The 14,796-nt window shown below is 42.9% G+C and overlaps 2 protein-coding genes across 3 annotated transcripts in view; both read left to right on the plus strand.

Annotated features, from left to right (window-relative positions):
- CTHRC1 (collagen triple helix repeat containing 1) overlaps positions 1-14,796 on the plus strand; it is a 403,638-nt gene that overhangs the window by 219,465 nt on the left and 169,377 nt on the right. The window lies entirely within an intron of this gene.
- The window catches only part of BAALC (BAALC binder of MAP3K1 and KLF4), an 82,685-nt gene that overhangs the window by 53,878 nt on the left and 14,011 nt on the right, over positions 1-14,796 (plus strand). Inside the window, 1 exon segment of one of the 2 annotated variants that reach the window (NM_001266643.1) lies at positions 10,277-10,443. The exons of the other annotated variant lie outside the window; for it this stretch is intronic. Coding sequence (NP_001253572.1) covers positions 10,277-10,443 — 167 coding nt within the window. 2 annotated transcript variants of the gene reach the window in all.

A 14,796-nucleotide genomic window follows, 5' to 3' on the forward strand; every position in this document is an offset into this window, starting at 1 on the left:
TAGAGTATTGTTACAATCCTAGCAATATTGCATACTTTAGTAAGATATAAACACATTTGGTGGGAGAGAGAACTGAATTTCATGAACGAGTTGGGACACCCCACGGTAATTAACACAAAGATATGGCAGCACCTGCCTTGAAGAATCTGGTCTGTGGTGCTCTTGAAGCAGAGGTGAAGAAATTTCAAGGAAGGCAGGCACCTCTGAGAGGAGCAAAGGGAGAGAGGAAAGTAAGTACACCCTCAGAAAAGACTGGCAGGTCCAAAGTGTACCGCTAGAGAGAATGCAAGTGAGATTTTAACTTTTCCTTTTGGCTGCCTTCCAGTTCATTAGCTTGTCTATTGTCTCCTGGGCATCTCTTTGGGAAGAGAAGAATTCAGGCCCATTTCACCAAAGACAAACAGGACACTCCTTGCTTCTGCCTCCTGTCCTGTCAATTCCAGCTGTCACTCTCAGCAGGCTCCTGCCTTGTATGCTGCTGGGTACCATGGGGAAGCCATTTCCCCTACTAAACCCTATGGCCAATGGCAGATGTGACAGGCTGGTGGTTAATCTCAGGGAACAGTGGTCTTCCAATGTCTTCCTTGTCAGGACCCATGTCCTTTGGGGACTGTTGCTAGTCCTTAAGGACTATACATGTCCATTAGTCAATTTCTCTCCTTGATCATTGCTGTTCAAATCCAAATGTGCTTCTATATTTTCTTTAGTCAATAAACATTCCAAAATGTATTACTCACCATTTGAAAAAATGACAGCTTTGCTGAGGTATAATTCACATACCATACAATTGACCCATTTAAAGCATACAATTAAATGATTTTTTAAATTCTTGGTGTTGTGCACAATCAATTTTAGAACATTTTCATCACATCAAAAAGAAACCCTGAACCTATTAACAGTCACTCTCATTTCCTCCCAAACCCCCAGGCCTACACAACCACTACTTTTCTATCTATAGAATTGCCTATTTCTGAACATTTCATATAAATAGAATTATATAATATGTGGCCTTCTGTAACTGGCTTCTTTCATGTAGCATAATGTTTTCAAGGTTCATCAATGTCATAGTATATATCAGAACTTCATTTCTTGTCAAACTGCCAAATAATATTCCATTTTATATACATACTATATTTTATTTATCTATCCATCAATTGATGGGTATTTGGTTTGTTTCTACTTTTTGGCTATTATAAATAAGATTGCTAAGAACACTCATGAACGAGTTTTTGTGTGGATACAGGCTTTTGTTTCTCTTGGGTGTATACCCTAGAGGAATTTCTGGGTTATGGTACCACTATGTTCAACCTTTTATGGAATTGCAGACTGAAAGCAGCTGTACCATTTTGTCTTCCCACCAACGGTGTATGAGATTTCCAAATTCTCTACATTTCTGAGAACACTTATTCTCTATCTATTTTTATTACAGCCCCATCCTAGTGGGTGTGAAGTGGTATCTCCTTGTGGTTTTTGATGTGCAATTTTTTGATAGCTAATGATGCTAAGTATCTTTTCATATGTTTATTGGCCATTTGCATATCTTCTATAATGAAATGTCTGCTCAGGTCCTTTGCTGATGTTTTATTTGGATTATTTATCTTTTTTATTATTGAGTTGTAGGAGTTCTTTGAGAGTTAGTTCCTTACCAAATATATAATTCGTAAAATTTTTCTCCTATTCTGTGGATTGTCTTTTCACTTTCTTCATGGTGTCCTTTGAATCACAAAAGTTTTCAGTTTTGATAATGCTCATTATATCTATTTTTCATGGTTGTTGCTTATGCTTTTGGGGTCATTTCTAAGAAACAATTGGATAATCCAAGGTCATGAAGAATTACACCTATATTTTCCTTTCAGTGTTTTATGATTTTAGCCCTTACATTTAGGTCTTTGATCCTTTTGACTTGGTTTTTGTATATGGTGTGAGGTAGGGGGTGCACTTCATTCTTTTGTATGTAGATATTCAGTTGTCATAGCACATGTGGTGAAAAACTATTCTTTACCCATTGAAGTGTCTTGGCACCATTGTCCAGAAAAAAAATGACCATAAATTTAAGGGTTGCTCAATATTTTCTAAGAATGTGTTTGTAATAGCCATGCAAAAAGTCATATATTATATGACTATGTATTATACATAGAATGTGGCCAACAATTTCTCATCAGATTGAAGAAATGACACTGTCCCACTCTAGTTCATTTTAAGGATGAAACAAATTCTTAGTAAGTGGCTGAGCAATCACAGCTTGTTTAACTTATACCTCAGTTTAGACAAAATTATTATCAGCCATGTGTTCAGGACCTGAGAGCCCAGACAGTGTTTGATGAACCAGAGTTTCACTGGCTGTGACTTTAGGAGATTCTTTCCATATTGATTGCCAATGTCTTATACTTCGGTTTTCTGTCATTGAGGAGAATGACTTGCAGGTTGTTTCTGATGATTTTGGACCAACTCTCTGTGACCACCTTCACCAAGGAAAGCCAGGTGCTCAAGCTAAGGAGAAATTACCCCTTGACCTGCTCTCCACATGGCTTCCAGCTACCATTTTTAATTTCTGTACTCTTCCCTCTTGCCCAGCTCCATTTCCAAAATAGCAAGAAGCTTTGGCAAGGGATCACTGGGGTTGCAATTTATCAGCAAGCTGTGGATACAGCTCTTTCCCATCTTTTGGCAAAGTCGGTGATTTGGCTTGTCTCCTGCATGGAATGAAAATTTTGTGAAGGGTGTCAAAAAAGACATACTCTAGGGGCACACAAATGTCTCTTAATTTACTGGTACAGACTTCACTGTGGAAAAAACATGGATGAGTACTTTGTGACCCTCAAAACTAACATGAGTGTGGATGTCTACGTCAGATAGATAGATAGAAAGATAGATGATAGATAGATAGATAGATAGATAGATAGATAGATAGATAGATCTGTATATATTTATAATATAGATGAGCCTCTGCAGTCTTTAGAATCCCCTGCCTCAGAATCCTTGGGGGTGGGATAGAGGGAACTTGTTAAGATGCATATTCCTGGGCCCCTACTGAATCAGAAGTTCTGGGGGAATGAATGTAGAGGTCTGCATTTTAACAGACACCCCAGGTGAGTTTCATGTAGTTTCATGCATTAAAATTTGAGAACTGCCTACTTGGGAGTTTTTGCTGATACTACAAGCTTTGGAAACATATAGAACCTGGGTTAAACTTCAATTTCTTCCTCTGTAAAATAAAGGGATTTCTCCTGTCTCCTCAGCATGAGAGGAGTGGTGTGGAGTAGACATGCAAATAGAGCCCAGGGTTTAGTACAGTGCAACTTTCACAACAGTGTCCCCACTCGGGGGCACTTGATGAGTATTTTGCATAACCCCAATAGGGTTGCCAGATAAAATTCAAGACACCCAGTTAAACGTTTATCTCAGATAAATAGTAAGTTTTGAATATAAGTGTGGCAGCAGTGCTGAGGGCAATTTCAGAGTCTAGGGTTGGTGGAAAGATTTAGGAAGTTGTCCCTTGATAGCGTCCATGCCTCAACCTCCAGCCTTCCCAGAAACGCTGTGAGCTCCCAGATTATTTTAATAAATCCTTTTTTAAAGCCTTAATTCTCCAATCAATTTCTATTGCTTACAGCTGAGAACCCTGACTGATACAGCATCTGTAACTCTCTACTCAACAACTGACCATCTGTCTTCTGTTCTCCTCACTTCCCTGAGCTCTCCCTGAAGTCATCAGGGAGACTTAACTGAACAATCTCTCAGGCTTTTCTTGCTTACACCCTTTTCTGGTGGAGAAGTATGTAGAGGACATGGTCCACCCACAACAACCTGCAAGGAAGGAGCTAGGGAAATAAAAACCTGACCTCAATGTGCCGCCGCAGACCCTTCCCCTCTAAAGCTAGTGCTTCCTATTGGTCAAACCTCACTAGAAGCCAGCGGACAAGAGACCCTGTTGACGTGCATTCAGGTCAGTCTCCCGGGAGAGAAAGCAGGGTAGAGAGAAGGGGAGAGTGAGACTGGAGAGGCAGAAGAAATATATCCAATAAGCAGGGTATGTATATTGTCTTGGGTTTGGTTCCCTAGAAACAAAGCCTGAGATGGAGATTTTGTGCAAGTGACTCCTAGGGGCATTCCTGGGAGGAGAGTGTGAAGGAGGGAGGGAGAGAAGCAGGATGGGGCAGGACAAGGAGCTGAGCAAAGATGTGGTTTCAGGATTAGTCTAGCCTCAGCCTGATCCTATGGGTCACTTTGAAGTGAAAGGACAGAAATTGCTTAGAAGCAAAGGAGCTGGGCTGTTGTTCCCACTCTCCCCATCAACAGATACTTTTAGTTGGTCATTAGCATGGACTGCCACTGATATTAATATAACTGGTAAGGCTTCTCCTGGTAAGGGGGCTCCCTTCAGCCAAGGGCAAGCCTTAGGAGAAGAAGCCAGAGGTGAGCTGTTAGCCACCAACATCCACCACACCTGGGGATGGGTGCAGGGTCAGGTGTGTGGATCTGGGCAGGCACTAATAGCATCTGTTGGAAGGACATACAGCTCTGTTGACAGGTCCAGGGGAGGAAAAAATAACTTTCTTTCCACTCTCAGTTATTAGCTGTGATTAATCCTGTAATGAAAGATAGATTAATAAGAGAAAAGCAAACAGAAGCTCATTAACATGTATATTTTACATATACATGGGAGATATCTAGGCAATTACTAAATCTCAAAGAAGTGTCTTGGAATTCCAGCATATGTAGCATCTTCAACAAAAACCCGTAAATTTTTAGAGAAGTGACAAGAAAAAGGAAAAGGACTTTGAGTCTCTAGGGATGAAAAATTATGGGAAGGCAGACAGACAGTAGATAAAGGCTAGTTAGTAAAGCTTGTTAATGTAGATTCCTCTGGTGCCCTCTCCAGGCTGACAAGGGTCTAAAGTTGTCTTCAGTGATCAACCTTTGTCTTTCCTGGTGGAGAGGGGAAGAAGCCTTTCCTCTTGTTTAGTGACCAGTGAAAAGTAAATTTATGTCCTACTTTTAGGCAAATGGCAGGGGGAGGGGGCGGGTGGGAGGCAGTGGCAGAGAACTTTTTGTAACTACTTCTCCATTACCTTCAGCTTAAAATAATCCTTATGCCAAAGTGGCATTTTTTTTGGAGTGGCATATTCTGGTCTCCTACACAGGACATATCGCTGGGTGAGGAGGTAAAAAAATTATTTTTCCTTTGTGTTTTTCTGAATTCTAAAAGTTTTCTAACATTGAATCTATTTTTCATAACCAGAAAATATGAGTTAAATTAAATCCATGCAGCAAAATCACCTGGTTTGTTACAGATAGAAGTAACAGAAAATGGCCCTTGGGGTGTCCTCTTGACCACACTGGGCAGATGACCCCTGCTCATTGTTTGGCAGGTGCCAATCCCCCAAGCTGGCCCTGCTTGGCACAGAGCTTCTCTGTTTCATCATACTCAGTAAGCCAGTGGCTTAGCACTTAGCTGGTTGTGTGACTCATAAGTCAGGAATGCTACCAGTGTGGCTAATGGAGAGGGGCCAGAGGCGGGGATAGGCTGTGTTACCAATAATCAGTGCAATATATGTGCAGGCACTGTTAGAACCTTTAGATATGGTCTCACTTAATCTTTACCATCACCCCATGAAGGTGGCAGTATTATCTCCATTTAATAGATGAGGAAGTCTCTAGACTGGGGGCTTAAAAAATCGAAGTTGTAATTTTTGTTTGGCGAAAAATGAAAACTTTAGACCAAATGATGGATTTTTAAATTGCGTTTCTAGCAGCCCTTAGGCTTAGCAAAGATGCCAGGGATAGGAGCTGCTGAGAGAGAAGGACTGGCCATTGGCACCTCAGTTATGGCAGCCCTGCCTTGGTCTGTTTTATGGGTTGGCAGGGATGGCTTCATGAATGTGCAGCCAGTGCAGCCTCACAGGGCCTGCTGTGCTCACAAGGGGCCCTGTGCTTAGTATCTAATGCTCTGCAGGCACCATCTTGAAATCCTTCACACTTTTGTCTTTTAATGTGTGTTTTGTAAGTAAATCCAATGGACAAGGGAGCGTGTCCCCGGGCTTGGAGCTCTAAATCATACTTGACCCCACTTGCTGTTGCCTTTCCACCTCCCTGGGATATGTTCCCTGCTGCCTGCTCTTCATCCTGGTGCGCTAGGCCTCTCCTTGCTTCCCCGCTGCCCTCCTTGGGTGTCAGCAACTGGATTGCATTGGGGGAAGGGAGAAGGGAGCTGTGTTTCATGTCCTTCAACCCCCAGAGGGACCTGGCCATAGGCATGGGGAGGATTGGGGTCAGGTGTGCCCCTTGAAGTGTCTCAGGTATGACAAGGGAGTAGCCATCCCCATTCAGGCTGGCAGCATCATGGTGCATTCAGAGGATGGCTTGGTAGGGGCCTCTCACTCACCTTTGACCCCGGTACCAAGTCATGATGCACATAGAAAATGGCAACATCTGGAGGTTGGGTGTGGGGGCTCACACCTGTAATCCCAGCACTTTGGGAGGCCAAGGCGGGTGGATCACTTGAGGCCAGGAGTTTGAGACCAGCCTAGCCAACATGGTAAGACTCCATCTCCACTTAAAACACAAAAATTAGCTGGGTGTGTTAGTGCATGCCTGTAGTCCCAGCTACTCAGGAGGCTGAGGCGGTTCAGTTGCTTGAACCCAGGAGGCAGAGGCTGCAGTGAGCTGAGATCATGCCACTGCACTCCACCCTGGGCGACAGAGCAAGACTCCATCTCAAAAAAACAAGGCAACATCTGTATGGTACACTGGGGGAAACAGCAAGCAAAGGGAGCCCTGGCCAGCCTTGACTCCCACTCAGTAGCCCTAAGGGCTGAAGGCAGTCCTACCCTAGGCTTAGGAAATGGAGTCTCTACCTTGGTCTTGTGCTTCAGACACCCCTAGCCCCTTTCACCCCATCAGCCCCACCCTTCCCACAGGGTGAGTTATCCAGAGGCCAAGGGGACATATCTACCAAAGCCTCAGCCCTCCTTCAGAATTCATTGCTTTTATTCCCCCAGTCCATCACAGACAAATATGTGGTTCTGCTGTTTGTGATTAATACACAACTCACCCCACTTGTGACTCACCATATGAGTTTAAAAGCACTCAGCCTAGTTTGCACCCAGTAAGTTCAATCAGGCAAGTCTGCCTTTGGATGTTCTGGCAATGTCAAGTTGCTATAGAAATTTGTAAATGCTTGCACTCAGTTCTTATATGTATCCCACAGCAGACAGTAACAACAGTTTGGTCCCTGGAGGACACTGAGTAGCACTATTCTAGACTCTTCTGTGGGTTGTGGGACCCTAGAATCTAGTCTGAATCACACCAAATCCAAATCCACACCAAGCCTGCTTCCAGGGTCTTCATGGGCCTATTTTCCCGATCTCTCCTGCAGGTGTACACTGCCCTAGCTCCAGGCTGTTTCCAGGGAGGAGTGGGCAGAGATGAGACATGTGTGCTGTGGTGTTCATACACACGCATCTCAGGCCCCTTTAGGTACAGGATGGAGAATGGGTGGGAATGGGAAGAGACAGCGGCAGGCTGTAACTGATGGAGGAAGGAAGCCATAAGGATTTGGGGCAAGCCCAGCTGCAGGAATCCATTTATCTGTTCACCTTGAATCCATCACAGCACCCCAATGTGCTGAGGCCTGCCAGTGAGGGAGCTCTGGACCAGATATTTTCCACTGTGACTTTCAATGTTTTGAATTCTGATTTCTATCCCATGGTCACAGTTGAAAGCTCATTAGCATTTGGCAGAGCAAGTGGGTGACACACGGATAGGTGTCCTGTGGACACTGCCATCTCACTGTGTGGGAACTGCAGTCTTAGCAGCTCTGCCAGTCAACACCCTCCCGCCCTTGATATACAAAAATACACCGTGCTTCTGATGCCTGCTCCATGGCAAATAATTTCTCAACACCCAGGGAAAGCATTTTGTTTGTTTTTCTTTACGTTTGATTAAAAGCAAGCCCAGGCAAATACCCCAAAGGAAAGAGAAACAAATGACTTTACAATTAAAATAAAAACCTGCACAATTAGTCATTAGGCATATAAATAATATAACATCTTTAGTAAATCAAGAAGCATTAATCCAAGCAATGAGATACTTTATTTTACCTCTTAAATTGACAAAGATGAAAACCAGAAAAGAAAATATTCAGTATTTGTCAGGATTTAGGGAATATTGCTGTCTTATATACTATTGACAGATGGTCAACAGAAGCAAGACTTGTAGAAGTAAATTTGAAAATACATTGCAAAAGACTTAAAAATGTGTATATCCTTTGAAATATTGAAAACATCGTTTCATAGTCTTCTTATGAAACGATGTTTTCATAAGATGAATGAAAAGTTGATGTCAGTCTCATTCTTGAGTTTTTTTTTTTCCTCTTCTGAAGCCGTTCTTGATATAATTGATGTTCTGAAACTTCACTAACATCTGTCTTAGGTTGGGCTTCTCTTTTTACTTACCTTGCCAAGTATTTGGTAGCCTACTTCAAATTGAGGTTTCACATCTTTCTTTGGTTCTAAGAAGTCTTTATCTATCATTTCTGTGAATATCGCTTCCCCTCAATCTTCTCTAGCCTCTCATCTAAAACTCTTGTTAGATCAAGGTTTAATTTACTGGATTTCTATCCTGCATTTCCTAATAACGTTCAGCCCTCTGTGCTACCACAGAGGATTCCTTGGCCTGCCCTTTCAGCTCACTAAACTGCTCTTTCTGTCTATTGTGTTGGTCAGCTTCTCTATTGAGGGTTTTTTCTTTCAACATTTAAGATTATTATTTCAAATATCTCTGAACCTTTTTGGGAGACTCTTATCCTCATTTTGTGGTTATATTATCTTCATTTTTCTGAGCAGATTGACTATACTTATTGAAAATTCTTTTCTGAATACCATATTAACTCCATTTCTTTTGGGGATCTCCATTGCAGAGTTAGTTGTCTCTTTTTTATGGTGTTTGCCTTCCTCAAATGTTTGCTCATTCTTGTTTTTGTATGATTTTTGTAACTGAAGTTTCCTGCTAGAATGTCATCTGCATCTATTTGAGAGACCCATTTGGAGAGCAGGGATGGGAACTACTATTGGCCTAACTGTTGGCACTATTTTCAAAATACCAGTCTTCTTAGCCAGGGTTTTTGTTTCTGTCAGGGTCTCCAGCTCCTGAGAGCACTGCCCTTCTCTCTAGTCCTTGCCCCTCACAGACTCCTCTATTGTTGCTGACTGGCCTCAGCAGGTGGAGGAGCAGAAAGCCCAGGCTACCTGGCTGCTCCTTGCCTCCCTATAACTACAGCAGAGACCCTGTCAGCTTCTGGCATCATACTTGGCATTCTCTGTCATACTTCCTGGGCTACCTTTTCTCTTTCCAATAAGATTATTTTCATCCTTTATTAATTCCTCAGTGTAGTCCTCTCCCTTTTCAGTGAGGCTTTTTATTTAAACTTCTTTCTATCATTTCTTGGCATTTGTTGTAAAAGGCACACATACTCAGTCCAATACTTTGAGATGGAGCTATTTAAAAAATTTATGTATTGGCCAAACATGTTGTCTCATGCCTGTAATCTCAGCACTTTAGAAGACCAAGGTGGGAGGATTGCTCAAGGCCAGGAGTTCAAGACCAGCCTGGGCAATATAGTGAGACCCTGTCTCTACAAAAAAATATACAAAAATTAGCCGGGCATGGTGACACATGCCTTTAGTCCCAGCTATTTGGAAAGCTGAGGTGAGAGGATCGCTTGAGCCCAGGAGTTTGAGACTGGAGCAAGCGATGATCATGCCACTATACTCCAGCCTAGACAACAGAGCGAGACCCTCTCTCTAAAAAAACAAAACAGAACAAAAACCCGACATTTATATAACCTTCAAGCCAGTAATTCCACTTCTAGGAATTTATCCCAAGGAAGTAATTTAAAATAAAGCTTTAACCACAAGGTGTTTCATCACAGTAAGATTTATTACGAAAATGTGGAAACAAATATCCAAGCAGAGGGGATTAGGTAAATAAATGATGACATAGATTTGCGAAAAATAATATGGCAGAATATTTAATGGTGTAGAAAAAAGTCATCAAGGTATCATTAGGTAAAAATTTCAGGTTACAGAATTGTTTTAAAATCTCCTTTTTGTAAAAAGCATACATGTTGTTATAGAAAAGTGTAGCTCTGCATGGTGGGATTTCTGCCAACTTTTGTTTTTTCATTTTGACTATCTTTTTCTCCTCCATTTTGGGATTGTTTGCAACATCTGCCATGTGCAAGCTTCTGGTTCCATCCTCTGCTTACCTCCCCCAGGCGTGCTGGAAGATGGACTGTCCTCCAATGGTGTGCCCCGATCTACAGTCCCAGGTGGAATACCCAATCCAGAGAAGAAGACGAACTGTGAGACCCAGTGCCCAAATCCCCAGAGCCTCAGCTCAGGCCCTCTGACCCAGAAACAGAATGGCCTTCAGACCACAGAGGTAGGGTTGCAGCCACAGAATCAACTGGGGACTGGAGAATGGGGGCAGGGCTTGCTTCAGGGCAGAGCCACGCAGCAGCTGTGTCCAGGGAGGGACCGGGGATGGCTCACCTTGGCAATAAAAAGTCTCTACCCCACCCATGTAAAATTGCTGCAAACCCCACCCCAAAACCCTGCCTTGAGGGTTGCTGCTTTTTGTTTCCATGTGTATGTTTGCTTAAGTACAACTTTATTCAAGGATCTTGTTTTCTGTGGCCACTGTCACCATGTTGATGGTGAGGACTGTGCTGGTTAGAGGAACCAGTCTTAGGCCAGGCAGCTGACCAGTCTCAGGGGTTGGCAGGGTGGAGAGTGGGCAGAGGAAGGAAAGAGAAGACCAGAGTTGTTGGAAACAAGCCTGGCATTTTACTCAGGTCCTCCAACCAGGAGGGCAGTGGAAGGGCCCCCAAAGGTGGCTCTCATAGCAGAATGTGGTGACAGTATCATCCCCACACTGTTGGAAGAGGTAGGGCAGTGATGTCCCTGGACATGGCTGGCATCCTTTCTTTTCTCCAAGAGCTACTTTTGGGAAGCTCTTCTTATGGGTACAGGAGGGGCAGCCCAGAATGAACGCTCTCAGTAGGCTGGGCTCAGGCATCTGCAGTCTCTTCCTCTTCCACCCAGTTCCTCCTTCTGACTTCCTTGTCTTCCCTATGCCCCACTCCCTTCAAAATCCACTGCTTACCCTATGCTCCATACCCATTTTCTCCTATCCTTCTGTCAAAATGATACTGAACCAGGCTCATTCTGTCTGTGCACAGCAAACCAATCACTGTAACAATAGGTTTTGCAAAAGAGAAAGTTTATTCATGAGGCAGCCAAGTGAGGAGGCAGAAGAACAGATCCCAAATCTGCCTCCACAAAGATAGGGTTTAGGGCTATCTATGGGATAAAGAAGCTGGGTAGTCTAAGGCATGGGGAAAGATGATTGGCAGTGGGGTAAAGTGAGATAATCAATAGTCTGTGCTTGCATAGTCATGGTTCATGGCTCTTCACAGGACTCATGTTGAGAAAATGGCTGTGTTTGCATGATCTTCAGAAAGGGTTTTGGTCTTCTGACTTCAAAAGGTCACCTCTTGGGCATTTCTACAAACCCAGTTGAAGGGTCAGTGATCTCATCTGGCTTTAACTGCATAAGAGCTAACCCCAAGTTCCTGAAAAACAACTTTAAGCAACTGTTACAGTAGTGATTTATATGTCAGATATGTAGTCTGTAACAAAGCTAGTGGATTGGTTAGCTATGGGACTTTTAGCTATATAGGTTTTAAGATTAACTAGAAGTAAGTGATTAAAAGCAAGCAATGCAGGTTAAGTTTGATAGGCTTAATCAGGTTAGCCCCCAGTTCCAAAAACTTACCAGTCCTGTGTCCTTGGGTCAATGTCAGCTGTTTTCTGAGAGTGCAACTCATTATCTAATGATGGAATTCTTGCTCATATCAGTGAGTTTGCCTCTCTAAGTTTTGGTCAGAAAACCTGTTGCAAATTCATCTCTAAAGCTCATTTACTAAGGGCCTTTCAGAAATCACTAAGCTCTCAGAATCTCAGGTTCATTATCCACACAATGGAAATAATACCAAAACGAGTGAACAGATGGGTCTGCTCTTATAAACTGGGATATAGATAAGAATGGCAGTTAGGATTAACAGGGGACAGTTAGGCACACAGCACCATAACCTACTTAAATGAAACACTAATGGGGGCCCTGCAGACACTGGAGAAGGTAATGGGGGGTGTAGATTTCAGGGTTGTGGTGTCCTTCTTAGAGTTCTGTATTGTCTACTTTGCCTATGCATAAGCTGGCCTTCTAGAGACCTAATCATCATTGCCATCTCTCAAGACAGTCTGGACCCTGTGGTGACTGCTCTACCACAGGCGCAGATATTTGTCTTCTAGTCTCCTCCCCACATTTGTGCCCTCACCCTCTGAGCCAGGATGAGCCGTGGTCAAGAGGCTCAAGCTTTGCCTGGTGGATGGCATGATCCATGCACTTGTTTCCCCACCTCATTTTCTGCCCGCCTCATTCATCACTTTAAAATTGTGTTTTGCAGTATACAAAGTGCTTTTAAGTGTACTGGCTCCTTAAGTTCCCCTAAGAGCATTGTGAAGTAAGCATTATCCCCATTTTATAGACAAGGAAACTGAGATTCCTTTGATTGTGTTACATGAATAAGGCCATATAAGTGCTGTAGAAGGATGTTGGTAACTTTAAATTGGAAAAGGTTTCTATTAAGAAGATAGAACATAAGAGCTGCAAGTACATTTTAAAAATGAATAGGGTATTAGTCAGTTGTTGCCTCAATAATGCTGCATAACGAAACACAGCAACATTCAGTTGCTTGAGACAACACCTCCCCCGACCCCCACCACTGCCACCATGGTCAGCTGTAACTTAAAAAGGCTCAGCCTGACTTTTCAAGGGCTGGCTCAGTCTGTTTCATATATATTATTCTGGAAACCAGGCCAAGAAAGCAGCAGCTTTCTGGGGTATATTCTTATGACTACGGCAGAAACACGAGGGGGCAAAACCAAACTACTTGAACACATTTCATGTCTCTGCTCACATCATACCGACTAATATCCCATTGGCCAAAGCAGGTCAAATGGACAAGCCCAACTTCAAGCAGGGAAACATACTCTGTCCAAAGTGGAGAGAGAGCAAAGAATTAGGGTCAATAATGCAGGCTACCACATGCCACATACATACACAAAGAAATGCAACTCATAACTTCAATGAATTCTTGTAAGGTGGCACATCCATGTAACCATCATGCGGATGAAGATATAGAACATTATCACCAGCCCAGAAATCCACAGTGTCACCATTCTTCTCACTCCTAGTATTATAGATCAGTTTGATTTATTTTTGAGACTTTTATAAATAGAATCATACAAGTGTGAGCTTTTTCATGTCTGGTTTCTTTTGCTCAACATTATCCTTGTGAAAATCACCCATGTTGTTCTGAGTTGCAATAATTTTCTCATTTTCATTGTTATGTATATTTCTTTATATGAACACACTGCAATTTAACCATTTTACTTGATAAACATTTGGGTTGTTTCCAGTTTGGGGCTATTGTGAACAATACAGCTTTTAATGTTTGTGTGCATGTCCTTTGGTGGACAGCACTTCTTTTGGGAATATACTTGGGAGTGGAATTGCTGGGTCATAGGACAGGGGTATATTTGACTTTCATAGACACTGACAAATAGTTTTCCAAAGTGGTTTTGCTGCTTTATACTCTAACTAGCAGTGGTTGAGTTTCAGTTACGGAACAAAAGAATTAAAAATCAGTAAGTTGTGCTTAGTCTGTCTTCCTTGTGGTAGCAACTACTTATTCATTTATTATTTATTTACTTATTTTTAGACCAGGTCTCACTCTATTACCCAGGCTGGAGTGCAGTGGTTCGGTCACTGGTCTCTGCAGCCTCCAGTGCCTGGGCTCAAGTGCAGCCTCCCAACTAACTGGGACCATAGGCACACACCACCAGGCCCAGCCAATTTGTTAATTATTTGCAGAGAGGAGATCTCACTATGTTGCCCAGGCTGGTCTCAAACTCCTGAGCTCAAGCAATCCTTCTGCCTCAGCCTCCCAAAGTGCTAGGATTATAGGTGTGAGCCACTGCACCCAGCCAGTAGCAAATATTTATTCATGTGTGGTCTAGGTATGACATAGGGTGCTAAGCACTTTGTTATATTATCTCTTAATCCTCACAATAACTCTAAAATGTTGACATTGTCTCCAATTTACAGATGGGAATTGGTACTCAGATATAGCTAGGGAAAGTAGGTCCCCATGCTCCCCCCCACACACACACATACACACACACTCTTATACACACACACGCACACACACATACACACACATACACACACACATACATACACACACATACACATGCGCACACACACACACACATATACATACACATGCACACACATGCACACACGCACACACACATGCACACACGCACACACATGCATTCACATACAGCACACACACATATGCATATACACATGCACATATGCATATACACATGCACATACACACATGCACACACACGCACACACACTCACACACACACTCACACACGCACATACACAGACATACACATGCACACCACGCACACACGCACATCATGCACACACGCCCACACACACACATGCACATACACTCACACATACACACACTCTCACATGCACACGCACATACATACACGCATACCATGCACACACATAAGTGCACACACACACATACACCACACATGCACATACACATGCGCAGACACGCACATACACAAGCACACGTGGACACAC

This window comes from Macaca mulatta, chromosome 8, assembly GCF_049350105.2.
Source record: "Macaca mulatta isolate MMU2019108-1 chromosome 8, T2T-MMU8v2.0, whole genome shotgun sequence".
Taxonomy (NCBI): domain Eukaryota; kingdom Metazoa; phylum Chordata; class Mammalia; order Primates; family Cercopithecidae; genus Macaca; species Macaca mulatta.